At 47.1% G+C, this 25,339-nt stretch overlaps 2 protein-coding genes across 2 annotated transcripts in view; both read left to right on the forward strand.

The window, feature by feature from the left end:
• The window catches only part of PAFAH2 (platelet activating factor acetylhydrolase 2), a 33,088-nt gene extending 20,057 nt beyond the window's left edge, over positions 1–13,031 (forward strand). Inside the window, exons 8-11 of the mRNA XM_081086615.1 lie at positions 3,623–3,714; positions 5,540–5,710; positions 7,890–8,044; positions 12,490–13,031. Of these exons, the coding sequence (XP_080942741.1) occupies positions 3,623–3,714; positions 5,540–5,710; positions 7,890–8,044; positions 12,490–12,584 (513 nt within the window). The 3' untranslated portion in view covers positions 12,585–13,031. The remainder of the gene's footprint in view (positions 1–3,622; positions 3,715–5,539; positions 5,711–7,889; positions 8,045–12,489) is intronic.
• The window catches only part of STMN1 (stathmin 1), a 45,623-nt gene continuing 32,787 nt past the window's right edge, over positions 12,504–25,339 (forward strand). Inside the window, exon 1 of the mRNA XM_081086621.1 lies at positions 12,504–13,031. The gene's annotated coding sequence lies outside the window, so the exon portion shown is untranslated. The remainder of the gene's footprint in view (positions 13,032–25,339) is intronic.

A 25,339-nucleotide genomic window follows, 5' to 3' on the forward strand; every position in this document is an offset into this window, starting at 1 on the left:
TATGTTTGCTCCCCTTAGCGCTGTGTGTTTTAACCAAGGTCACCTCTCCAAGAAAGGTTGTTTCCCCAGGTAGGAATTTTTCCCTGAAGTCAGGGAGGGGATGAAACTCCTTAACTAAGTGCCAGGCGGGTAGTTAATCACTTCAACTACAAACAATCATGCTTAAGCTACATAATCTTTACTCCCTGGAATGGAGATAAGAAACGCCCTAACCTTTGGAATAGAGATTGATAGGATTGGAATCAACTGGTATAAATACAGTTGAAACAAGACAACAGCAGACAGAACTTAGGAGACAGAGAGAGAGAGAGAGAGAGAGAGAGAGAGAGAGAGAGAGAGAGAGAGAGAGAGAGAACCTAGGCACAGAACCTACACAGAACATTCACTAGAGACAGAAGAACTTCGCTGGAGAGAACATGGCAAAAGATCCTGGACTGAACCTGACTACAGAAATTGGCAAGAGAACCTGACTAGAACCTGGTGACTGAACCTGGCTGGAGAACCTGGACAGAACCTGGCTGGAGAACCTAGCGAGGGAACATGGCTACAGAACCTGGCTGGAGAACCTGGAGAACCTGGCTGGAGAACCTAGCAAGAGACCATGGACACAGAACCTGGCTGGAGATCCTAAACAGAACTTCGCTGGAGATCCAGACCAGAACTTGGCTGGAGATCCTGGCTAGGCTGCTGATCAACTGAACGCTGTCTCCGTGTCATTCCTTCTTCGCCGACTCCGTCCACACCTTTGGGGACCCCTGGACCCGCTGGGGTTTTACCCCGGCACCCACCAGCTAAGCGGGCTCCCAGGCACTGAGGCCTAGGCCTGCATGCCACTGGGGAATGGCAGGCTACAGTGTAGTTGGTTAGTTAAGAGGTAGCCTTTTGGAGAAATACAGAATAAAAAAAGGTACATTTTCACCTATCAGACTGAATAAGATCTGAAAATTGATTACTCATTCTTGTTGGCAAAGCTGTAGGGAAGTAGGTACTATCTTACATTGCCCATGAGAGTGCAGATTGCCCCATGTGGGGCAGTTTGGCAATAGCTATTAATGTTACAAATGCACGTATTTTTTGACCCGGTAATTTCCAGTTTTGGAAATTTATTCTGCAGATACCTGCACACATGCAACATGATATATGTACAAGGTTATTCATTCCAGTGTTGTTTGTAATAGCAAAAGATTGATCGTATCCTAAATGTTCACTAATAAGGGAACTAGTTCAATAGATGATGGAACAATGGCTGTATTCATTTGGGTAATGCTAATTGCTCTGACACATAAATCCCAAATCTCAGTGGCTTAACACAATAGAAATTTATTTCTCTCCCACATGAAGTCCAAAACTGGGAGCTCAGGGACCCAAGCTACTTTTATCCTCTAGCTCAGTGGTTCTCAACCTTCCTAATGCCGCGACCCTTTAATACAGTTCCTCATGTTGTGGTGACCCCCAATTTCATTGTTACAAATTGAACATAATTAAAACATAGTGACACAAAAACAATATGTCATTATATATGTGTTTTCTGATGGTCTTAGGCGACCCCTGTGAAAGGGTCGTTCAACCCCCAAAGGGGTCGCGACCCACAGGTTGAGAATTGCTGCTCTAGCTCTACCCTCTTCCACTTATGAAACCCAGCTTCACTGTGTGCGTTAAGCCAGGAATGGGAAAGGACATGGACGTGTGCACGAAGGAGTGTACATGGACTAGGCCTGGAAGTAGAGATTTCACTTTCACTCACATTCTATCGGCTAGAGCCCCAAGGCCACATCTAACTGCTGGGAAATAGAATCTAGCTATGTGTCCAGGAAGAAGAGGAACAGATTTGGAGATCACTAGCTATTTGTGCCACGGTGAAACCAGATGTAGCTGTAAAAAAAAGATAAGGAAGCTCTTTATGTACTAACATCATTATGCAAAAGGGTAAGATATAATACCCCTTGTGTAAAAAGGGGGGAAGTATATATTCATGTTTACTCATATATGTGCCAGTAAGTTCTTCAAAGACATGTAAGAAACTTACCTGTTTGGGTGCAGGGAGTGGAAAGGGAATGTGGTAGGTGGGAGACTTCTCTGTATACTCTTGATTTTATTTTATTTTTCAAAATATTTTTATTGGCTTCAGAGAGGAAGGGAGAGAAAGAGAGAAAGATCAATGATGAAAGAGAATCATCGATTGGCTGCCTCTTGCACGACCCCTGCTGGGGATCAAGCCCGCAAGCCCAGCATATGCCCTAACCTAGAATTGAACTGTGACCTCCTGGTTCATGAGCTACACTGGGTGGACTATTCCTGATTTTAGAGTTATATTAACCTATACAAATACCTGGACAGGCCACCAACCAAGTTGCTGTAGGCACTGAGTAAAGGGGGAGAATTTAAATATAAAAGCTTGGGCTAGAAATTGGGGAGAAGCAGGTTTAAGGCAGAGGCTGGGCAGCGAAGCCTATAGAGACTTCCCAAGCCCCTTAGCAGACAGCTGCAGTGGCTCTTTATATAGCTGTGCCCTGAAGGCTTCTAAAGGCAACTAGAAATAGGTACGTGCAGAGCATTTCCAGCAAGCACATCACTCCGCTGGAGAAAAGTCAGGACAGAGGTCCAGAGGAAGTAGAACCTGAGTTGGTTTCTCTACAGGCAGGTCTTGCTTCGGAGTAAAGTGGACGGGCAGGAGGAGCTCCCCGATCCTGCCCTTGGCTTGGTGCGTGTGTCATCCTGGTAGACCGGCTTTAAGATAGGGGTCTAGCGGATGGAGAGAGTTCTTACTCTTAGTGTGCTCTTAGACTGATGGGTCAGGTTGGAATCACATAATTTTTATCTATTCATCTATTCATAGGTATTTTTTAAATGAGGAAAATAGGTTTTTAATATATTTTCATTGATTTCAGAGGGAATAGAGAGGGAGAGAGAGATAGAAACATCAATATGAGAGAGAATCATTGATTGGCTGCCTCCTGCACTCCCCACACCAGGGATCGAGCCGGCAACCCAGGTATGTGCCCTGACCAGAAATCAAACTGTGACCTCCTGGTTCATAGGTCAGTGTTCAACCACTGAGCCACGCTGGCTGGGCTATTCATAGATATTTGAATGGCTACTCTAGTCCAGGCATTGTACGTGTTAAGATGACAAAAATAAAGACGGAGGCCCTAGCCGGTTTGGCTCAGTGGATAGAGCATCGGCCTGCGGACTGAGGGGTCCTGGGTTCGATTCCGGTCAAGGGCATGTACCTTGGTTGCGGGCGCATCCCCAGTGGGGAGTGTGCAGGAGGCAGCTGAATCGATGTTTCTCTCTCATTGATGTTTCTAGCTCTCTGTCCCTCTCCCTTCCTTTCTGTAAAAAAAATCAATAAAACATATTTAAAAAATAAATAAATAAAGATGGAAAACATGGCAGGTTTTTGGATTTCCTGCCTACAGAAGGCTGTTCAGTCCAGGGATTGCCTGGCAGGCTGCTCTCCAGCTGGCAGGTTCTTTCATGTGGTGGGGGTGGGTGGAGGTGCTGGAAACTCACTCGCTGAATTGTGCTTCTGCATTGTCTCGCTGTTTCTTCTTGCCCCTGAAGAAGTCCTCAAAAAGCACTCCTCAGTGTCTGACTTGGCTAAGTTCTCTGCTTTCCTCAGGGCAGCATCGACATGAGCTGTGTGGCTGTGATGGGACATTCATTTGGAGGGGCCACAGCTATTCTGGCTTTGGCCAAGGAGACCCAATTTCGGTGAGTTTCCCAGTAATGCTGCTATTTGTTACGTAACTATCATGCACTAGGCACTGTTTTGGGGGCTGGGAATTTAGTGGTGAACAAGAAAACAAGGCCTCTGATTTCATGGAATTTGTGGGAGGAAACAGACTAGTAAACAAGCTAATAGATAACCAAATCCCCAGCAAAAAGTGCAATGAAGAAAATAAAATAGGACAGTTGTATAAAGGTTTAAGGAAAGATCATTCTAGGCAGAGGGAACAGCTAATGCAAAGGCCTTGAGGTGGAAGGAAGCTTGCTGTGTCAGTGTGGGAGGAGCATGGTGAGTGAAGGGGAAGAGGTTAAAATGTGATCAGAAAGATAAAAGGGCAGATCATAGGGCCTTTGGTCAGAGTAAGGAAGTTAGGTTTTATTCTAAACTAGAGGCCCAGTGCACGAAATTCATGCATGGATAGGATCCCTAGGCCTGGCCGGCGATCAGGGCCAGTCTGTGGGGTGACCAGCGGGTTGATCAGGGGCCCCCCTGCTCACACTCACCTTGGCTGGCCTGGGGCCTGTGGGCTGGGGGCAGCTCCTGCATTGGGCGTCTGCCCCCTGGTGGTCAGTGTTCGTCATAGTGACTGGTCATTCCACCGGTCATTCTGCCATTTGGTCAATTTGCATATTAGGCTTTTATTATATAGGATTTGATGGGAAACCATTGAAGGAGTTAAGCACAGAAAAAACTATTTACATTTTAAAAGATCCCTCTGGCTACTGTGTGAAGAGTAGATAGTAGCTGGACAGAAAGCAAAGAGGCTAGTTAGAGGGAGCTATTTCGGGGTCCATGTGAGATGATGGATTTGCATTAAGATGGAGGCAGTGGGATGAAGAGAAATGAATGGAGTCAGGACATGTTTTAGAATTTTCAGGACTATGAGGTGAAGGAAAGAGAGGAATCAAGGTTTTTCACTTGTGTATCCATCATCTGAGTGAAGATGATCGCCCTTTCCTGAGATGGAGAAGGCTGGAGGAGCATTTGGGGTGGGAATGGGGGAGGCTTGCCCTTGGTTACTGCTTGTTTACTGCTTGACACACTGGCTAGATCTCTTGAGTTGTGACACCAAGAGGCTTTTCCTAGCCTCTGCCTCATATGCTCTGGGCTAACTTAGCAACTTGTGCAATCAGGGTGCTGAGCTGTATTTGTTAATTTGTCTGTCCTGCCTCCCTTTCTCGACTGGGGACTCCTTGAGAGCAAGAACTGTGTCATTTAGCCCTGACTGGTTTGGCTCAGAGGATAGAGCATCGGCCTGTGGACTGAAGGGTCTCAGGATTGATTCCGGTCAAGGGCATGTACCTTGGTTGCAGGCTCCTTCCCCAACCCTGGTTCAGGCATATAAAGGAAGCAACCAATTGATCTTTCTCTCTGTGTCTCTCCCCCTCCCTTCCACTCTCTCTAAAAATCAATGGAAAAATATCCTCAGGTGAGGATTAAAACAAAACAACAACAACAACAGAACTGTGTCATTTATCCCTGTATCCAGAGCATAGGGCTAAGCACGTAGTCGGTACCCAAAGAATGTTGAGTGAAGGATTAAACGAGGGAAGTGCCATTCTGTGTAACTGAAGGCAGCTGCCTGAGAGTGGTCCAGGGCGAGGAGAGGTCCAACCCTTGCTCTCAGTGAGTTTAAAATGTAGAAGGATCTTTGGCAACAGGTGAAAGTGGTCTCCAGCCAAGATCCTAACCGAAGGGTGTGGACCCTGGTACCTCCTTGGCTTTCTGAACCTTCAGAAGATCTCAACGCTCCCCCCATTGCCCTGACCGCTTCTGCACGGCAGCTCCCAATGTCTGGTCCTGTTGCAGGTGTGCTGTGGCGCTGGATGCTTGGATGTTCCCTCTGGAACGTGACTTTTACCCGAAGGCCCGAGGCCCTGTATTCTTCATCAATGCCGAGAAATTCCAGACAGTGGAGAGTGTCAACTTGATGAAGAAGATGTGTGCCCAGCATGAACAGTCCAGGATCATCACTGTCCTGTAAGTAGACTCCAAGGCCACGCTCCCCAGTGCCCTGCCATCTTCTTGCCAGCTGGGCTCCCTTGATTACTTTTGGATTATCCAGAAGCTCTGCCTATTAATGGGATACCTGAATGCTTCCCGATTTTCAAAATCTTAATTCCTTTAGAATTTCATACCTGCTCTGCTCCACTTAGTTCTGCAGTGATTTCTTCACCAGTGTATATGACTCTGTGACAGGATTTTTCTGTTCACTTCTGGGAAAAGGGTATTGTGGGATTGTGTGTTGGGGAGGAAAGTGGGTCTGGGTGGACTCCAAAGATCTTTAACCTCATTTGGGAATTTTATTGGGTCTTTTGAAGAATGTGGGTGAAGCCCGGTCAGAGTGGCTTAGTGGTTGAGCACTGACCTATGAACCAGGAGATCACGGTTCAATTCCTGGTCAGGATACATGCCTGAGGTTCAGGCTTAATCACCACTGTGGGGCGTGCAGGAGGCAGCCAGTCAATGATTCTCTCTCATCATTGATGTTTCTATCTTTCTCTCCCTCTTCCTTCATCTCTGAAATCAATAAAAATGTATATTTAAAAAAAAGAATGTGGGTATGATAGACCTTTGACATTCATAAGACAGGTTTTAAGAGACCTTCATTACTACCTAAATTCGGACATCTTCCAGAAACCATCTATATTCTGGCTAAGAGAAACCACATTCTTTTCACTCCATCATCAGCACTATCAGCTTTCTTTCATAAGCCATTTTTCACAGGAAATTTTTGAGAAATTTTAAGAAACATACCATGCATGGGAAGTGGCCTAGAGCTCCAGGTGCAGGCTGAAGGCTCGCTGACAAGGCTGTGACTTGCTCCTGTCCTGCACTTGAGCCTAAAATACATGCTTCAAGGGTCCCAGGCCCCATTAAATCAAAACAACAAGTAACTGCATGCCACAGACCTTGGAATCTTCCAGAAACCATTTCAGGTAGTTGAAATGCCAACTCCACAGCCCTGGGAGGCTAGGAATCTGCTCAGTAATAGCGGCTTCTTCCCTTGCTCATTTTGGCCGCGGCTCTTTTCCATGGGGCCAGCCCCCCCTTTCATTCTGACTTCATGGCAACAGAAGACTGCTTGGAAGTTTCCCCAGACCAGCCAGATTCAGGATCATTGTGACCCCTGGAGGAAAAGGCGGTGAGAGCAGTTGGAAATGGGTACACAATGGGTACTGGTAATGTATTCTTTCTTAAACTGAGTGCTGCACATTCAAGTGTCCATTATATTATTCTTTATGCTTTTTCATGTGCCTTAAAAAATACATTTAAAAATATTTTTTTATTGATTCCAGAGAGGAAAGGAGAGGAGGGAGAGAGAAATAGGAACATCAAGATGTGAGAGAATCATCGATTGACTGTCTCCTGTAGGCCCCCTACTGGGGATCCAGCCCACAACCTGGGCGTGTGCCCTGACTCAGAATTGAACTGTGATCTCCTAGTTCATAGATCGAATGCTCAACTACTGAGCCAAGCTGGCCCGGCAAAAAAATACATTTTTGTAAAGTCACCTTTTTTTTTTTTTTTTGCATGATATCAAAGTTTAGCATTTATATTTTTCTTCCTCATTGATTTGACTAGTAATTTTAGTTTTAAGTAATTTAGCCCAAAGTGAACCTAGTCAGAATTTCACCTTTGCAGTAAATGTATTTGATACCAAAAGACTTAAATTCTAATCCAGAAACCCTCTTTTACAAGCACTTGCCCTCACTTAAATTCCTTTTTCCTGTTTACTTTGTGGTACAGTTCTGAAGACAGGAGCTGACATGTTTTATGAATGTTCGGAAGTCACCAGGTAAAAGCCGTGGTGTTATAGTTTATAATAACATAGGAATGGCAGGTGCTGCAGACCTCGCCTCCTTGGCCCTGCCCCCACTCTGGCTAACTCAGCCCTTTCCTTGCACCGTCAGGCATTGTGGTCCAGGAGCTGAGTCAGCTCTGAAGCCAAGCACACCTGTGTTCAAATCCTAGCGCTGTCCCCTTACTAGCTGTGTGACCAGTTCTCTCCTGATTTTGTCAAAGGGGAATATTCTTCCCTTATTGTGAAAATGAAATAATGCACATAAAGTACCTTGCACATAGTAGGTGCTTAACAAATATTTGTGTGCCCTGACCTCAAAACTCCTGCCAGTTATTTGTTTTTCTTTTCCTCTAGTGGTTCTGTTCATCGGAGTCAAACTGACTTTGCTTTTGTGTCTGGGAACTGGATTGGTAAATTCTTCTCCAGTCAAAACCGTGGGACCTTGGACCCCTATGAAGGTCAAGAGATTGTGGTGCGGGCCATGTTGGCCTTTCTGCAGAAGCACCTTGGTAAGGACAGAACTGGGACTTCTGGGGCAGCCTGGGGTCCCTTAGATTTCCATGCACAGTAGTCTATACTGATAGGTCTCGGATCAGGGAGATTATGGCTAAAGGAAACTGACTGAAGGAGGGAGTTACATAGACTTATAGAAATAACACTGAGCTGAAAGTTTGGAGATCCTGACTCTGTCTCTTACTACCCCAATGACCTTGACCTACTCTTAACTTCTCTGAGCCTTGGTTTCCTCACTGTAAATGGAATATTCACATCTCTCTACTCCACTACCCCTGTTCTAACTCATCACTTATCTGTATGGTGGAGGAGGTTGTGATGAGAAGTGGGTTAAATTCGTAGAAGTGCTTTAATAAAAACAAAGCACGGGAAGGTGGTGACTAATACCATAAATCACCCCAGCTAAATGGCAAGACCCGCAGAGGTCTTTGGTCCAGCCTCCTGTCCTTAGGAGATAGCCTCTCATGTCCTCCCTGCCACCCAGTCCAGCAGCAGGGAGAGTGCTCTGCCACAGCGTCAGCCCTCACCGCCACTGGATACTTCAGTGGTTGGAAGTTAATGCTGTAGGCTTTTTGGGTTGCAAGGACTAGAGAGATTCACTGGTTTACCTCTGCTCTTCTGCCAGTGACTCTCATGAGCCACAGATGCGAGGACTCAGTCTTCGGACGACAAGAGAGAAAGGAGGCCCCCTAGAGCAGTGGTCGGCAAACTGCGGCTCGCGAGCCACATGCGGCTCTTTGGCCCCTTGAGTGTGGCTCTTCCACAAAATACCACTTGCGGGCGCGCACGTACAGTGCGATCGAAAGTTCGTGGCCCATGCGCAGAAGTCGGTTTTCGGCATGGGCGAGTCTGTTTTGAAGAAGTGCTGTTGATGTTTGGCTCTGTTGACTAATGGGTTTGCCGACCCCTGGCCTAGACAAGGCCATGCTTGTCTTTAATCTTAGCGGGTGATTAGGGTCCAGCAGGCAGGGGAGGGCAAGGGTCTTCTAAACAGGACGCACAGGGGCCTGGGTGGGCCTGGTCACTTTTGAGAAACTGTGTTCGGTGTATCTGGAGCTCAGGATGGTGAATTGTTGGAAGATGAAGGTAGAGAAATGGGCAGAAACCAGATCTCGAATCCCATGTATTTGCTGAAATAAGCTTGAACTTTCCCCCACAGGCTGTGGAGAGTCCTTGGGTTCTACGCAGGGGGATGTCATGATTAGACTTGTATTTGCATTTGGGCTGCAACGTGGAGGATGGGCAAGATGGGGCATGTTGAGAGGCAGAGAGCCTGGGTGGGAGGCTCTTGAAGTATCTAGGTGCTGAGAGATAAGACAGAGTCTGGAAAAAAAAAAAAAAAAGCAGAGCCTCTCTGCTCCAGTTAATTAGCTTTGCAAAGAGAGAAAAGCTTTTTGGTGGCTGCACAGTTCCTTGTCACGTGGGAAACTAAAATAGGTGTAAGAGGCTGAGCAGAACTTCTCACCAATCCTAAAAAATACTGCCGAGAGCACATAGTCCAGTGACACAGGGATGTTCTTTTCCATCAAGAAGATTGGTGCTTCTCATATTAACTACATGCAGCTCCTGCCCCCACCTAGTCATTCTCTCTTCCCCTCTCCTGGGAAACTATTTTACACCTTCTCCTTTATCTTCAAACCTCCAACACCTCATCCTTTTTGGTCTGCTCAAGATGGCTGTGCCAGCAATTCTTTTCTCTTTACCTTAGATCGGGGGTGGGCAACCTTTTTTCTGCCAAGGGCCCTTTGGAAACTTATAACTTCATTCAAGGGTCATACAAAAGTATCAACTGCCTGGCCAGCATGACTCAGTGGTTGAGCATCAACCTATGAACCAGGAGTTCATGGTTCGATTTCCGGTCAGGGCACATGGCCAGGTTGCAGGCTCCATACCCAGTGGGGGGGTGTGCAGGAGGCAGCCGATCAATGATTCTGTCTCACCACTGATGTTTCGCTCTTTCTCTTCCTCTCCCTTCCTCTCTGAAATCAGTAAAATATATATATATATATTTTAAAGAAATATCAACTTAAAAATGAGCCTGCTATATTGCTCAAACATTAATTAACTCACCCCTAAGGCCTTGGCAGGGCTAGACCAAATGCTTTCTCAGGCCTTAGCTAAATCCAGTGGTCAGCTCCCATTCCTCACCTCAGCGGAGCTCTCAGCACTGCTGACAGGGCTGTGATGCCATCCTTCGAGGACAACCCACCATGGTTGTCTCCTGTCTCAGGATCTGCTCCTCCTCCGTCTACTTCGCTGCTTCCAGGGCTCAGCGCTTGGACCTCTCCTCTGTCTGTGTCCTAATGTCATCTAGTGGCTTCAGATGCCATCTCCAGGCTGACGGGTCCCCAGCTTATATCTGCATTTTGATCTCTCCCATGAACATCAGATTTAGATAGCCCACTTATTCAAAATCTAATAAACGTCACAAGACCAGTTGCAGTTACAGTCTTTCCCTTCTCGACTAGTGGTTACTCCATCCTTCTCGTTACCCAAGCCAAAGTCCTCATTCATGTCTCTTCTCTTACACCTCCCATCCCAGCCCCAGAAAGTCCTATCAGCTCTACCTTTCACATACATGTGGGATCTAATCACTTGTCACCCACAATTGCCATGCTGAGCAAGTCAGCTCTCACCTAAACTTAAACTGCTGTATCAGTTTCCTGCTGGTCTCTCTACTGTCATCATGCCTGCCTACACAATCTTGTGTGTGTGTGTGTGTGTGTGTTGTCACTTTTTATTTATTTATTATTTATTTAAAAATATATTTTTTATTGATTTTAGAGAAGAAGGAAGAGGGAGAGAGAGAGAAACATCAATGATGAGAGAGAGTCATTGATTGGCTGCCTCCTGCATGCCCCCCACCTGGGATTGAGCCTGCAACCCGGGCATGTGCCCTTGACCAGAATCGAACCCGGGACCTTTCAGCTCGCAGGTCAGTGTTCTATCCACTGAGCCAAACTGTCCAGGGCCCTACACAGTCTTTTTAATAGTACAGCCAGAGAGATCTGTTAGAAAGCAAGTCAGATGTTGTCACTCCTCTGCTCAGAATCCTCCAGTGACTCTCCATTTTTCTGAGAGTCAGAGCCAATGTCCATTGTCCTGCTAGACCGATGCTGTGGGCCTCCAGTCAGTCCCTGCTGAGCTCACCTGCCCCCTCCCCCGGCCTACCTCACTCCTGCCACACAAGCCTCCTGCACTCCAGGGACACTCTGGCTTCAAGCCTTTGTAGTGCTCTTCCCACTGCCTGGAACATTCTTCCTGTGTAGTCTCATGGCTCGCTCCCACCTCCTTCAAGTCTTTGCTCAAATCTCACCTTCCCAGTGAGGCCCACCCTGACCAGCCTTTTAAAAACATTCCACCTTCCCTTCCTCCCTCACCCGTCCTTGGCACCACCACTGCTTCTCTTACCTGGCTCTTCCCCGCTGCCCCCCGCGCACTGATCACCTTTCACATCCTATAGAGTTTATGACGTTTATTGTTCTCTCTGCCACTGGATTGTGAGCTCTGTGAGGATGAGGGTTTCTATGTGTGGATGGACTTTTTGGAACCAAGAAAAGAGTGTGGCACGTCATGGGTGTGTTCAGTATTTTTTGAATTAATGACTATGTAGCATTTATTTGTTGAGGACCTATTCCATGCCAGGTTCTTTGCAGGGCACTGGGACCCAAAGATGAAGGCAGTGGGCCCTGCCGTCTGTCCCAGGTTTTGTTTGTTTTGAACAAGGAGGTCCTTTGCCTGCTTGGCTGTGCCCTTCTCCCTCAGCCCGAGGCTGCAGACCCTTTCTGACTGTTCTTACCATGTAGTTAGACCCACCTGCCCATGACCCCAGTGCCCTCTCTTGATCATTCCCAGCGTTACGCTGCTTCATGATGTTGCCACCCTATTCCTTCTGCCCTTCACGGAGGTGGCCCTGGATTTGCATCCACTGGCTGGCGTACGAAGGACCTTTTCTTGCTCAGCACTGTCTCTGAGCCTGAAGTAGGCTTCCCATTTTCTCACCCTTTCTGACCAAGGTGTGAACTCTGTCACTTACCAGCTATCATGACATTGGACAAATCAGGGAGCGTCTTTAAGCCTAGTTTCCTCAATGATAAAGTAGGGCTAATCACAGTACTGAGCTAATAGGGATATTGTGAAAATTAAATGAAACAGTGCGTGTCCATTGAGTTATTCTACAATGAGTTATTCTTCAACAAATGTTACTTTTTTGTTATCATTATTTAGTTATTGTGGATTAAGCAAATGACTTATGAAGCATCTTTATAAAGGCACTGAATGCACAGTAGTTACCATTACTGCTGCCACCCTCACAACCAGTCCTTTTAGTATCCCAGGTGCTTCTCTCTAGGATGGCCCACCAAGTCTGTGGTCAGTACTCTTTGCTCTAACCTTACAATGACTTACCTAACCTTCCTGGGGTTTTGTGTGTTTTTTCCAGGCCTGAAAGAGAACTATGACCAATGGAACAACCTCATCGAAGGCATTGGACCATCGCTCACCCCCGGGGCCCCGCACCATCTGTCTAGCCTCTAGACACACCTGGACTGAATTCTCATTTGGGGTCTGCCCATAGCCTCCTATCAGGAAGTGGTCAACAGCCCTTCTTCACAAATCCAAAGGATGTAATCACACTGCTGATTGGATGACGGGGTGCTTTGATCTTAGACTTGTTGATCTTAAATTTGTGGTGGGACTTGGATCACTTACTGATTGGCACACTGACTTTCTGGGGCCTGAGCCCTGATGGCCTGGAGTTGGAGCAGTTGGGGTGGGGCTGGGGAGCACTCAGGCCCTAAGCTGAGCACTGTGAGCACTATTAACCCAGCAAGCCTTCGCCCTCACCTTGGGCCAGGGTGGCTTCTGCAGTGGAAGAAATGAAGCCACAGGATGGAGTGAAAATTCCTACCTTCAGGACCTTTAGCCAACCTGGCCCTCTCTCTTCATACCTCTCTCAGCCTTCTCCCTCTCCAGGGCCACTTGGTGAGTTCTCAGCACTTTGGTAACTTTCTAGGATATGGACCACCGTCAGGTTTTCTGTATTTTCGAGCTTCTCTTGCATGAAACAGTTCTGGGCACTTAGGACTAAGTTATCCTTGTGAGCCTATGGAGGAGGGCAGACAGCATTGCCCTCACAGCACAGGGCGAGATGCGGAGCCTCAGAAGCTCTGGATGTCTTGGGGTTTTGCTAAAAATGTATCTTGACACAAGTAGGTTGAGTTGGAGAATAACAGTGTTAAGTAGCCATTTGAACAGTCCTTGCCACAGAGGGTTGTAGTTTGGTAGCTAGAGTTCAGGTGGCCAACCCTAGAAAGGTTACGAACACTTTGGTCTTGCCTCTTACCTCAGGTATTGTGGGCCTCCACCTTGCTCAGACCGGGGTGCTATAAGTTGTCTGTTTTCTGGCTCTGAGGCCCTAGCCCCAGATTTAAGTCAGGATATAGGTTGAATTTTTATTCCGTTCCATTTATATAATATGAATGATCTTAATACTCATGTTTGCCTAATGATATGTTGGGATATTCTTTACTTAATCTGCATTAGAGCAAGATGGGGAGCCATCTGGAAGTCACTTTTCCTTCTGTCTTTCTTTGTTCGCTTACCACTTGTGACCACGCGGAAAAAAAGCTTAACTTTAAAAGGAAAGGAAGTCTTCCTGGGGAATCTAGTTCAAAGCTGTCTGGAAGATCAACCTGAAACACCCCTCTCCACTACCCTAGACCTCTTACCTCAGTTCAAGTAGGGGCCCCAGAGGAGCAGGAACTAAAGGGACATGCATCTCTGCACAGCAGGTCCAAGGCCAGTGCCTCCACCACACGCTGGGACGAGGCCTCCCACCTCTTACCAGTTGCTTTAAGCGGTGAAACCTCAGATCCGTGGAGGCTCTGAACCGTGGGAGGGTCTGTGAATTCCAGTGAGACGTAGCGTAAAGAGAATGTCACGAAAGCCTGGGCTCTAGAGTTCTATAGGCTGGTTTGGAGTCCTGGTTTCACCATGACTAACTGGGTAAATTTGAGCAAATGATGTTCTCCTTCCACTCTCGGTTCCTGCATTTCTAAGATGCATTATGATAGGAGGGTTAACTGAGAGGATGTATATGCGTATGGATTATTTAAAAGTATGTTTCCTATTTTCCAAATATACAAGATTTTTCCAGTTATCCCGTAGCTGTTGTTTTCAAGCTTAATTGCTTTTGGTCAGAAAAATAACCCATCTGGTTTTCATCCTGAAACTTGCTTGTGGGCCAGGATGAGGTAAATTTTGTGAATGTTCCTTGTACGCTTAAAAAGACTATCTCCTCAGGTTGTTGGCTCACTCAGCAGCATGGTGCTTTTCCTTCCATGAGAGCACAGACAGATGTGCAATAGGGCCTTCCAACCCCGCTGGGGACCAGAGCCCCGCAGCACTCACAGAAGCGGCAGATGCCACCCCATGTGCATGGACTGGCTCTGCAGCTTTAGCACATGAGCCCCACCTGCTCTCTGCCCGACATGATGCAGTATATTCTGTAAAGACCGGAGCCTCCCTAGAGAAAGAAGTAGTTTGGAAACTGGATCTGTCTCTCCTCCATTCAGTTCATATTCTGCCAATGACTCATTTACCCAGCAGCATTGGAGCAGGTGACTTTTCCCTGTGATTGAAAATGATTCTTTAAGCCACAAAACACAGCATTAACTATTTTGAATGGTATCTTACCAAAAAGATAGTGCACATACCTCTTAATGTGAAGTGACCTCATTTAAATGTTTAGGATGTTTCAGTCATGATAGACTATATTACATGGTAGTAGCAAGCAACCCGGAAAAGCAACAGAAGTTTATTCTTTGTCCATGCTACTTGTCCTCTGGGGTCAGCTGGAGGGTCATCAACATGTCATTTTTTACAAAATACATTTTTACTAGAGGCCCAGTGCACAAAATTCGTGCACGCAGAGGTGAGGGGGTCCCTCAGCCTGGACTGCGAGAGGGTGCAGGCCAGGCCGAGGGACCCCACCGGTGCTGGGGAGGGATGCAGGAAGTTGACCAGCCGGGTAGGGACCGCGGGAGGCCTCCAGGGAATGTCTGGCCCATCTCGCTCAGTCCCGATCAGCCAGACCCCAGCAGCAAGCTGACCTACCAGTCAGAGCATCTGCCCCCTGATGGTCAGTGCATCATAGCAACTGGTCAACCGGTTAACTGTCTGCCCCCTGGTGGTCAGTGCATCATAGCAACTGGTCGACCGTCTGCCCCCTGGTGGTCAGTGCACGTCATAGCGAGCGGTTGAGCATCCTTAGCATATCATTAGCATATTACACTTTGATTGGTTGAGTGGATGACTGAACACTTAGCATATTAGGCTTTTATTATATAGGATTGATTCCAGAGAGGAAGGGAGAGAGAAAGAGGGATAGAAACACCCATGATGGGAGAGAATCATTGGTTGGCTATTTCCTGCACACCCCATACTGGGGATCAAGCCCACAACCTGGGAATGTGCCCTGACTGAGAATTGAACCATGACCTCCTGGTTCACAAGTTGATGCTCAATCACTGAGCCATGCCAGCCAGGCTCTGTGTCATTTTTATCCTTACTTGGGGAATCGGGCTGGCAGAGCTGCCACCATCTGGAAGTGTTGGAAGAGCATGGGGAAGCTTTCTGCCCAGAAGTGACACTCATTATTTCCATCCACATGTCATTGGCCCAAGCAAGTCATCTGGCCATACCTAACATCTCATAGCATCCCAGGAGAGCCAGAATATCTGTGGCCAGGCCCAGTGGCAGTGCAATGGCACCCTTTGGCCTGTGAAGATGTGATAGCTCTTTGCACCTATACTACGTGCCTCCCAGCAGCTGTCCTCTTATCCTGAGATTGCATTTCATAGTCTGTGTCATCTCCCTGTGGTCAGGCGGCCAGCCATTACTCTCCATTGCCTTCAATGTGCCAGCCCCTAGCAGCTCTCCCATTCACTTCAGATTTATTCAGATCAGCTACATTATTTACAACTGTCTAAAGTAAAAGTAGGTAGTTACTGAGAGAGGGCTTTAGGGACTCTCCTGCAACTAAAATGCACTGCCTTTTGTGCTTAGAATTTGTAACCCTTCCTTTGCTCAGAGAGGGTATAGCAAGGTTTTTGGTCCTTTGCCTTGGTTAGCTTCCCGGGAATCAAAGGACACCAGATACATGGCCTTTAGAAAAGCAAGATAAACCTACATAGTAACTGTCATGGGCTGATAAACTGCGTTCTGGTGACTCTTTTCGAGAAGCAAAGGTGTCTTGGTTTTCTTTTGCATCTTCTTGTTCCCATGCCATTATGGAACTGTGCTCATGGAGGCCTCCTGGTGGTGTATTGTGAAGGTTCTGTGCCGGGCAGGCTATGTCAGTTAGGAAGGGAGGTGAGTCAGCACCTGATGGAATGAGACTCCTCGTCCCTCCCACTTCATGGAAGCATCAGGCTGAGGCTGGTTGGGCTCTTGCTATGCTTCCAACACAACTGCCCCCTTGCCCTTCCTCATGAAGTCCACTGGGCTCTTGAAATATCACAACTTCATGTGCTGGCCTTGCGGGGACCTGCATCCTCCCTCTTTTTCTTCTGGGGCACCACTTACCCCTGGACCTGCCAAGTGACAGAGCGACAGGAGGGGCCCTGTACTGCACTCGGGACCCAGTCCTCATTAGGAAGCTCACTTCCTGTCCCATCACAGCCAGATGCAAAGATCAAGTGTTCCTGGCCATAGCTGCGTGGCAGTGACCACGCCGACGACAATGCTGATAGTCACTGTAATAACCAGCCTTGGTTAGGCCCTGGGTGCATGTCAGGGACTGTGCTCAGTGCTTTACAAGCCTCGTCGCATTTGCTTTTTACAGTGACCCCGGGAGGTCGGGTGGCATTAGCTTCATTTTGTGTAGGAGGAAATAGAGCCATAGAGAAGTGATTTGATTAAGTTCTCACAGCAAGAATTTGGCCAAGGTGGGACTTAGGCATCAAAGTCCAAGCTCTCAACCACTGGGTCATACTACCTAATACACATACTTGGTTTTGCACCTCCCCCTGTCTCTTTAAACTGTCAGGGTATGAGGAGTATAATTTCATGATAGATCGAATCAAGAATGTCAAATTTTCCAGCAATTTCTTTAATTTTTTGTTGTTAATCCTCACCTGAGGATATTATTTTCCATTGATTTTAGAGAGAGTGGAAGGAAGGGCAAGGGGAAAGAGGGAAAGTATGAAAAAGACACATCCGTTGGTTGCCTCCCATACACTCCCCAACCAGGGCTGGGGATCGAACCTGCAATCCAGGTATGTGCCCTGGACTGGAAGTCAAACCCATGACCTTTTGGTGCACAGGCCAACAGTCTAGTCACTGAGCCACACTGGCCAGGGCCAGCAGTTTCTATATGGCTTGTATTGAGATTCAGTGATGTCCTTAGCACTACCGAGAAGTAGATTGGAGAGAATTGAGCTTCATTGAAGACTGTGGGGCAGGTGTTCTCACCCATGACAGGTGAGGAAAGCAGTTCAGGAACTAAGAACATGGTCTTTGAAATCAGACAGCTCCAACACTATTATCCCTGTGACTTTATGCTAATTTATTAACTTATATGAGCTTCAATTTTCTCATTTTTAAAATGGCAATTTTAATAGTGCTTACTGCTTAGAGTTGTAAAAAGTGAAATAATGCATGGAAAGCATTTAGCACAGTGTCTGCACTAAGGGATTATTAGACATTAACTATTGGTGCTCTTTTATTTGGTCCACCTTACCTATAAGGTGAGGTATAATTGGCCCTTGTCCTCAACAGCCCCAGGTGGGCTTGGTCTGAGTTCCCATTCCACCTTCTCCTGTTTCCCAGTTACCTCCCTCACATGAAGCCTGCTAACCACCACTCAGCTACTACCATTGTGTGAGGGTGGGGCCAGAGGAAGAGAGAGAATTTTTCCATTCTCTTTGCTCTTATTTCCCTGCCCCTCACAGCAAACATCAAAATCCACCGTAGTTCTAGCCTTGCAGGCTCTTTTTACCAGGGTCTAGTTTGGGTTTTTAATTTCACACTTGATTATCCAAACACACACATCTGTGCACAAAATATAAACGAAAGGTCCTAAAATGTTGAATGGGGTGCTCAAAGGAGAAGGTCTATGTAGAGGATGCGGGAATAGGAATTTGTAGGAGGGGGCGGTTGTGTCCATTCTTATCTGCTGCCTCTGAGGCGGGGGTCAGGGTAAAGTACCCCGTGACCTCAGGAGAAACTTCCCCAGCCTGAGAATGGCCTGCGAGTTACCTCCGCACAGCTCTCTCCCTCACGGCCATATCTGATTTCCTGCCAAGTTCTTTTGTTTCTTCCCGTTTGGTGGATCTCACTCCCAGCCCGTCCTTTCCATTTCATTCCAGCCTAGTCCCTCCCGTGGACTCACCCCGGAAGTCATTTTTACAGCCTCCTGGACTCTTAACTTCTTTCCGCTGCATTCTGCTGCCAGATCTGCCTGAAACACCACTTTTATATCAAAATACCAGCCTGGCAAGGTGGTCCAGTGGAGAGATGACCAAGCTGGTGGGAGCCCTGGGTTCTTGTCTCAGCCCTCAGTCTCTCGGTCTGTGGCTTGTGCGCATGCTTTTCCTCTTGCGACTTCAGCTTCCCTAACGGTAACCTGGGTGGAGGGTGGAGGGTGGTGGTGGTTGGACTGGCTGGTCCCTCAGGAGGGCTGGCATTTCATGTCTCTGTCACTGCGTTGTCTAGACTCTACTGGACTCTCTTTTCCCTGTTCAATTGCATCTCACCCCCTCATTCTGTCTGGTCTTGCCCCTCTGCTTCCTCCCAGGCACTCTGCTTTTTCCACATTCCCCTTAACATGCCCACCCATTCCCCAAACAAACGGGCATGCCCTTTCCCCTGGTCTTTTCTGGCTTGCAGGAGGCCTTCCCAACTGCCTCTGTATATCCAAATATACCCTTGGGCCTAGTTCTAGCTCCACCTCTTCTGTGGAAGCCATTTTTATGAATTTCAACTAACATTTGATCTCTTGGCCTCCTGTTGCCCAAGAGAAATCTATTCTGTGCCATATCTAGTATTGTACTTTCTTACATCATTCCAGGAGCAGGCCTATCTGCTGGACAGGGAAACGCATCCTCCTGTTGACTGACATAGGGAGCAGGGATTGCTGTCCCCTCCCCCACACCAGCGGGTTCTTGTTCCCCAGCCAGACTTGGAAACAGCTGGTATTTGTCCAGCCTTCTGATGTCTCCAGCTGCCCCTGCTTTTTTTCTTTGGTTTTCTCAGATCCCAGCTGTAGGGCCCAGGGCAGAGCCACCAGACGATGCAGCCAAGGGCAGCTGGAGCAAATAAGATACGTGGACATGGAGCAGTTGCGAGTTAGAAGGAAGGCAGAACTGAGCACAAATCACACCAGTGTGGAAAGTGAGGGAAAGCAGTTTGCCAGCTTATTTTTCCCATCTTGCTTTCATCTAAAAAAAGAAGCTGCTCAGAAAGACAGCCCTCCTCAGCCTGCGAAGCCAGGTGGTCCCTAGATTCCTGCCAAGTGTGCATATATAATTACTCATCTTCATGGATTCACACCCAGGTCTGAATCTAAACACTGGTACTTCTTTGCCATTTGATCTGGAACCAGCGAACCTTTCTTTTTTTATGAATTGGGGTCACTAATGTCTCTGCCTTGCCCCCTCAGTGTTTGGGGGGAGGGGCGGTTATTCCATGTAAAATGTAAGAGCACTTTGTAATTTATAAAGCACTGGACCAATCTGTGTTGCTATTAATAGGAAATGTGCCATATTTTATTTTTACTGCAGTGTGCTACTAAATGAGCACTTATTCTGTGCCAATTACTGTGCTAAATGCTTTACATACATTGTAAATACATTTAATCCTAACAACTTTCCTGTGAAATAATGCGTGTTATCCCCTTTCAACAGATCAGGAAAGTGAGGTTCAGAAAGTTTGGTGCTGCCAGGACTTGAACTTCAACTGTCGGGTTCCAAAGGCAGTGCTCTTAATTCCTGTTCATTCCTGTCTCACAAAAACAAAATGGTTCTTCACCCCGCGTAAGCTAAGATAGCCCACAGTTTGATCTCCAGTAAATGCCCTGTGCAGTTGGGTCATATAAAAAGTCATTTTGTCAAAGACATGACTGAGTCCTGACAGTACACCTTGAATTGCTTTTCTGCCAGTAGAGATGGTCTGGCTCCATCCGTTCACCCATCCATCCATCCACCTACCTCACATAAAGTTAACCATAAGTGCCGTACAAACCATGGAGCCAACCAACTGGCAGAATGGTATTTTTAAATCTCTAACTCATATATTATAGATTAGTGATTCTCAACTCTAGATGCACATCAGAATCACTTTGAAACTACATAAGAATACACGTATCCTACCCTGGCCAGGTAGCTCAGTTGGTTAGAGTGTCTTCCCAATAACCTCAAGGTTGCAGATTCGATCCTCAGTCAGGGCACATACAAGAATCAACCAGTGAGTGCATAAATAAGTGGAACCAATAAATTGATGTCTCTTGCTCCCCATCCCCTCTCTCTCTCCCTCTTCCCCTCTTCCTCCCTCCCTTCCATTCTCTCTAAAAATTAATGAAAAAATTATCCTTGGGTGAGGATAGACAAAAAACATTTTCTGGCCAAATCTCCAGAGATCCAGAGATGCTGATTCAAGGTATAGGGTGGGATGTGTGTGTGTGTGTGTGTGTGTGTGTGTGAGAGAGAGAGAGAGAGAGAGAGAGAGAGAGAGAGAGAGAGAGAGAGAGAGAAACTATTAGCTTTGCCCTGGCTGGTGTGCTCAGTGGTTAGGTCGTTTCTCCCTCTCTCCCTCCCTCCCTCTCTACTCCTCTATCTAAAAAACATCCTCACTCCTCTGGTGAGCATTACAAAGAAGAGAGATAAAACTATTAACCTGTCTTCTCTTCTATGAAACAAGAGTATTTGCTGGCTGAAAAAAATAGAATCATTAAGTTTTAGACTTGGAAGAGCCCTTACATCATTTGATTCGTGAGGAAACCAGAGCTTAGAGAACCTCAACAAGTAGCTGGCAAACTTGAGTCAAAATTCAGATCTTCTGACTCCCAGTCTAGTGTTTTAGATATATCCAAGGGCGCCAGGGCTTTTTGGATTACTAAGAAAGACCTCAGGTCCCACTCGCCACGGCATCCATGATTCCCAGCCGTCACACCTTGGAGTTTTTGTGTAAGAGGAAGCCTGGCTAGAAGGCCTGTGAGAAGCTACTGAGATGGCAGTCCTCATGTGCGCTCACTTACTCTGCAAGCACTTACTGAGTGCTGTGCGCTATGGCTGGCACCGTCCCCGGGGACTGAACCTAGAGAACAAGAAAGGCAAGTCAGCAGCTTGATGAGTGCTAACCAGGGCGTGTATGAGGCGCAGAAGTGGCACAGGGTGGGCTCAGTCTCAGCAGAGTAAAAAGGCGCCACAGAGGATCATATACTTGAGCTTGGTGTTTGTATTAGTTATCTATTGCTGCATAATAAATAGTCCTCAAATTTAGCAGCTTAGAGCAACAAGCATCTCACACTTTCTGTGGCTCAGGAATTCAAGAGTGGTTTGGCTTAAGGTTTGTCATGAGGTTGCAGTCAAGATGCCAGCTGGGCCTGGCTGGTGTGGCTCAGTGATTGAGCATTGACCTATGAACCAGGAGGTCATGGTTCAGTTCCCAGTCAGGGCATATGCCCGGGCTGCAGACTTGATCCCCTCTTCTCTTCTATGGAGCATGCAGGAGGCAGCCAATCAGTAATTATCTCTCATCATTGATGTTTCTCTCACTCTCCCTCCCTCCCTCTCTCTCTTCCTCCCTTTCCCTTCTTCTCTGAAATCAATTAAAAAAATATTTTTTAAAAATAAAGATGCTAGCTGGGCCCTAGCTGGTTTTGCTTGGTGGTTAGAGCACCGGCCTGTGGACTGAAGGGCCCTGGGTTCGATTCTGGTCAAGGGCATGTACCTTGGTTGCAGGCTTGATCCCTGGCCCCAGTCGCGGAGCATGCAGGATGCAACCGATCGATGTGTCTCTCTCACATCGAAGTTTCTCTCTCTGTGTCTCTCCCCACCCTCTTCCACTCTCTCTGAAAATCAGTGGGAAAAATAGCCCCAGGTGAGGATTAACAACAACAACACAAAGATGACAGCTTCGATTCCTATCACCTGAAGGCTTGACTAGGACTGGAGGGTCCCCTTCCCCGCGGCTCACCCACATGGCCGTCACATGGCCGTAGAGGAGGCCTCAGTTTCTCAACAGGCAGAGCTCTCCATGGGGCTGCTGCTCCAGCCGTGGCAACTGGCTTCTCCCACAGCAAGTGATCCAGGGGAGTCAACGGAAGCCACAGCGTCTTCCCATCCTGGGAAGCCATGCTCCATCATTTCCACGGTGTCATATTAATACACAGGACAGGCCAATTCAGTGGGAGAGAGGGGGACACGAGGGCCTGGATACCAGGGGGTGGGGCTTTTGGGGACTGTCTTGGAGGCTGGCTACCATGGCATTGAAGATGGATGGAATTTCCCAGATGGACAAGGGAGGAGAAAGGCATTCCCGGCCGAGGAAAGGCAATAAATAGCAGGGCAAGTAAATAGGGCACCGCATGTCCAGGGCATTGTAGCTGGATTTTTGAAAACGGGGAAAATAAGGATATGGGAGAGCTTACAGAAATCAGCCTTCTATGCCCAGCGCACAGGTTAGGCCTTTTCATGTTGGCCAGTGGTTTTCAAATGTTTCTGCAGGTTGCAGTCACCTGAGGAGGTTTTAAAACTTCCAATGCCAAAGCGACACCACTGTCAATTAAATAAGACTTCCTGGGCAGAGACCTGGATATCTGTAGTTTTTATTATTATTATTTACTTTTTTATATTTTTATTGATATCAGAGAGGAAGGGAGAGGGAGAGATTGAAACATCAGTGATGAGAGAGAATCATTAATCATCAGCCTCCTGCACGCCCCCCCTCCCCACCAAGGATGGAGCCCACAACCCAGGCATGTGCTCTGACCGGAATCGAACCTGGGGTCCTTCAGCCCACAAGCTGATGCTCTATTCATTGAGCCACATCTGCCAGGGCCTGGGTATCTGTCCTTTTTAAAGTTTCTCAGTTGATTCCAAGGCTGAGAACCAGTGGTGCAGGCAACGTGGAGTAAGGGAAAGCTTGAAACAGGAGAGTCATGTGATCAGATGTTCGGTCTCTTCTCCTGGAAGTACAGCTATACCTTCCTTCTCGGCTCCCCTAGGAAAGTACATATTAGAACTAGAAAGGTCCTGTCATCTGCGCTCACCTCCTCACTTAGGTCTTATGTTTCATCATTTCTACTACCAAAAATTGAGCAGAAACATTTAAACTCTAGCAGCCCCAAGTAAGTTCCCAGCATCCTAAATTACCTATTTAAATTTCCAAGCCCAGGGTTGATGCCAACATTCTAATATCAACATAACCACTTTCGAGGGTCTTCCCCACTTTCATACATGCATTTCTCTGTTTGTGCATGGTCCTCACATGCAACTGTCCGAGGCAGTAGGGTGTAAAGCTTAGGGCATGGCCTTCAGAGTCGGGTGGACCTCTGGATCTGAGTCCTGATGTCATCATTTATTAACTGGTCGGGTGACTTAACTTCTCAGGGTCTCAGCTAACATCTTTAAAAAATGGCTATAATACCTACCTCAGGCCCTAGCCTGTTTGGTTCAGTGGATAGAATGTGGGCCCATGGACTGAAGGGTCTCCGGTTTCATTCCGGTCAAGGGCATGTACCTTGGTTGCAGGCTCAATCCCCAGCCCTGGTCGGAGCATGTACTGAAGGCAACCAACTGATGTGTGTCTCTCTCTGTCTCTCCCCCTTCCCTTCCTCTCTCTCTAAAAATCAATGGAAAAATATCCTGAGGTGAGGATTAAAAATAAATAAATATAATAAAATAAAATGTTAGTGCTTCCTTAAAAAAAAAAAAAATACCACCCAGCCAGGGTGGCTGTCATTAAGCATCGACCTAAGAACCAGGAGGTCATGGTTTGATTCCTGGTCAGGGCACATGCCCGGGCTGTGGTCTTGATCCCCTGTGTGGGGCATGCAAGAGACAGCCGACAGGTGATTCTCTCTCGTCATTGATGTTTTTATCTCTCTCTTCCTCTCCCTTTCTCTCTGAAGTCAATAAAAAAATATTTAAAAAAAAATACCTACCTCAGAAGATGCCCAAGGATATGAAATGAGACTATGCATGCCAAGACCTCTGCTCCCCCTCCCCCCCAAAAAAGAACTCTGCCCAGTGCACATAGTTAGTGTTCAATAAATGTTATTCAACATTCCAAAGGCATTTAATATTCTGTTGCAGCAACACCCATCCCCCCACCTCCTGGGTCTGCCTAGTAGTTCTCCCCATTGCCAGACTATATAGGCCATTTCTTTCTTTTTCTTTTTTTTAAACATATTTCTTTATTGATTTCAGAGAGGAAGGGAGAGGGAGAGAAATAGAAACATCAATGATAAGAGAGAATCATTGATTGGCTGCCTCTTGCACGCCCCCTACTGGGGATCAAGCCCACAACCCGGGCATGTGCCCTTGGCCGGAATCGAACCTGGGACCCTTCAGTCCACAGGCCAACACTCTATCCACTGAGCCAAACCAGCTGGGGCTATATAAGTCATTTCTAATCCTTTTTAGTTATATTATACATTTCTTTGTATAAATTGGTGAGATGGATTTTTTAAAGTTATTTCCCGAATTTCTTTAGTTCTGGAAACTAAAGATTGGAGAGGTGAAGTATCTTGTCAAACAAAAGTCATACTACTTGTTAGTAGCAGAGCCAGGACTAGGGCCCAGGTCCCAGGTCCCCTGAGTCTTGACCTATGTTCCCTCCACCAGGACACCCAGCCTCCACGCTCACTGGAGACTTGAGGACTGGCCCTCTTGCCTTCTCTCCTGAATGATTCAGATCTCCCATTGTGTCCTCTGACATCTCTCCCACCCTTTCATCAGCCTCGAGTTTCCTCATCAATCCAGTATAATTGGAGCAGCATCCCTGCTTGTCCCCTGGGGAGTGGGAGCAGACAAGGACTAATGCTTTGGAGACCTGCACTCATCTTTGGCGCCTCTGGGTCTCTGTTGGCTGATGTTGTGCAGTCAGGCGGAGATGGGGATCCTGTCTGACTCAGACATACTCCTCCCTCCTACCTAGAGTGCTGTCTGGTTTCATCAACTCCACCTTCCCGGAAAATAGCACATAAGGGACCCTGAAGATTGTTCTCTAACCTAGCCCCTGTTAATCTATAATAATAAAAGCATAATATACTAATTAGACCAGATGGC

The sequence above is a fragment of the Myotis nattereri genome (genome assembly GCF_964212035.1).
Source record: "Myotis nattereri genome assembly, chromosome: 3".
Lineage (NCBI taxonomy): Eukaryota > Metazoa > Chordata > Mammalia > Chiroptera > Vespertilionidae > Myotis > Myotis nattereri.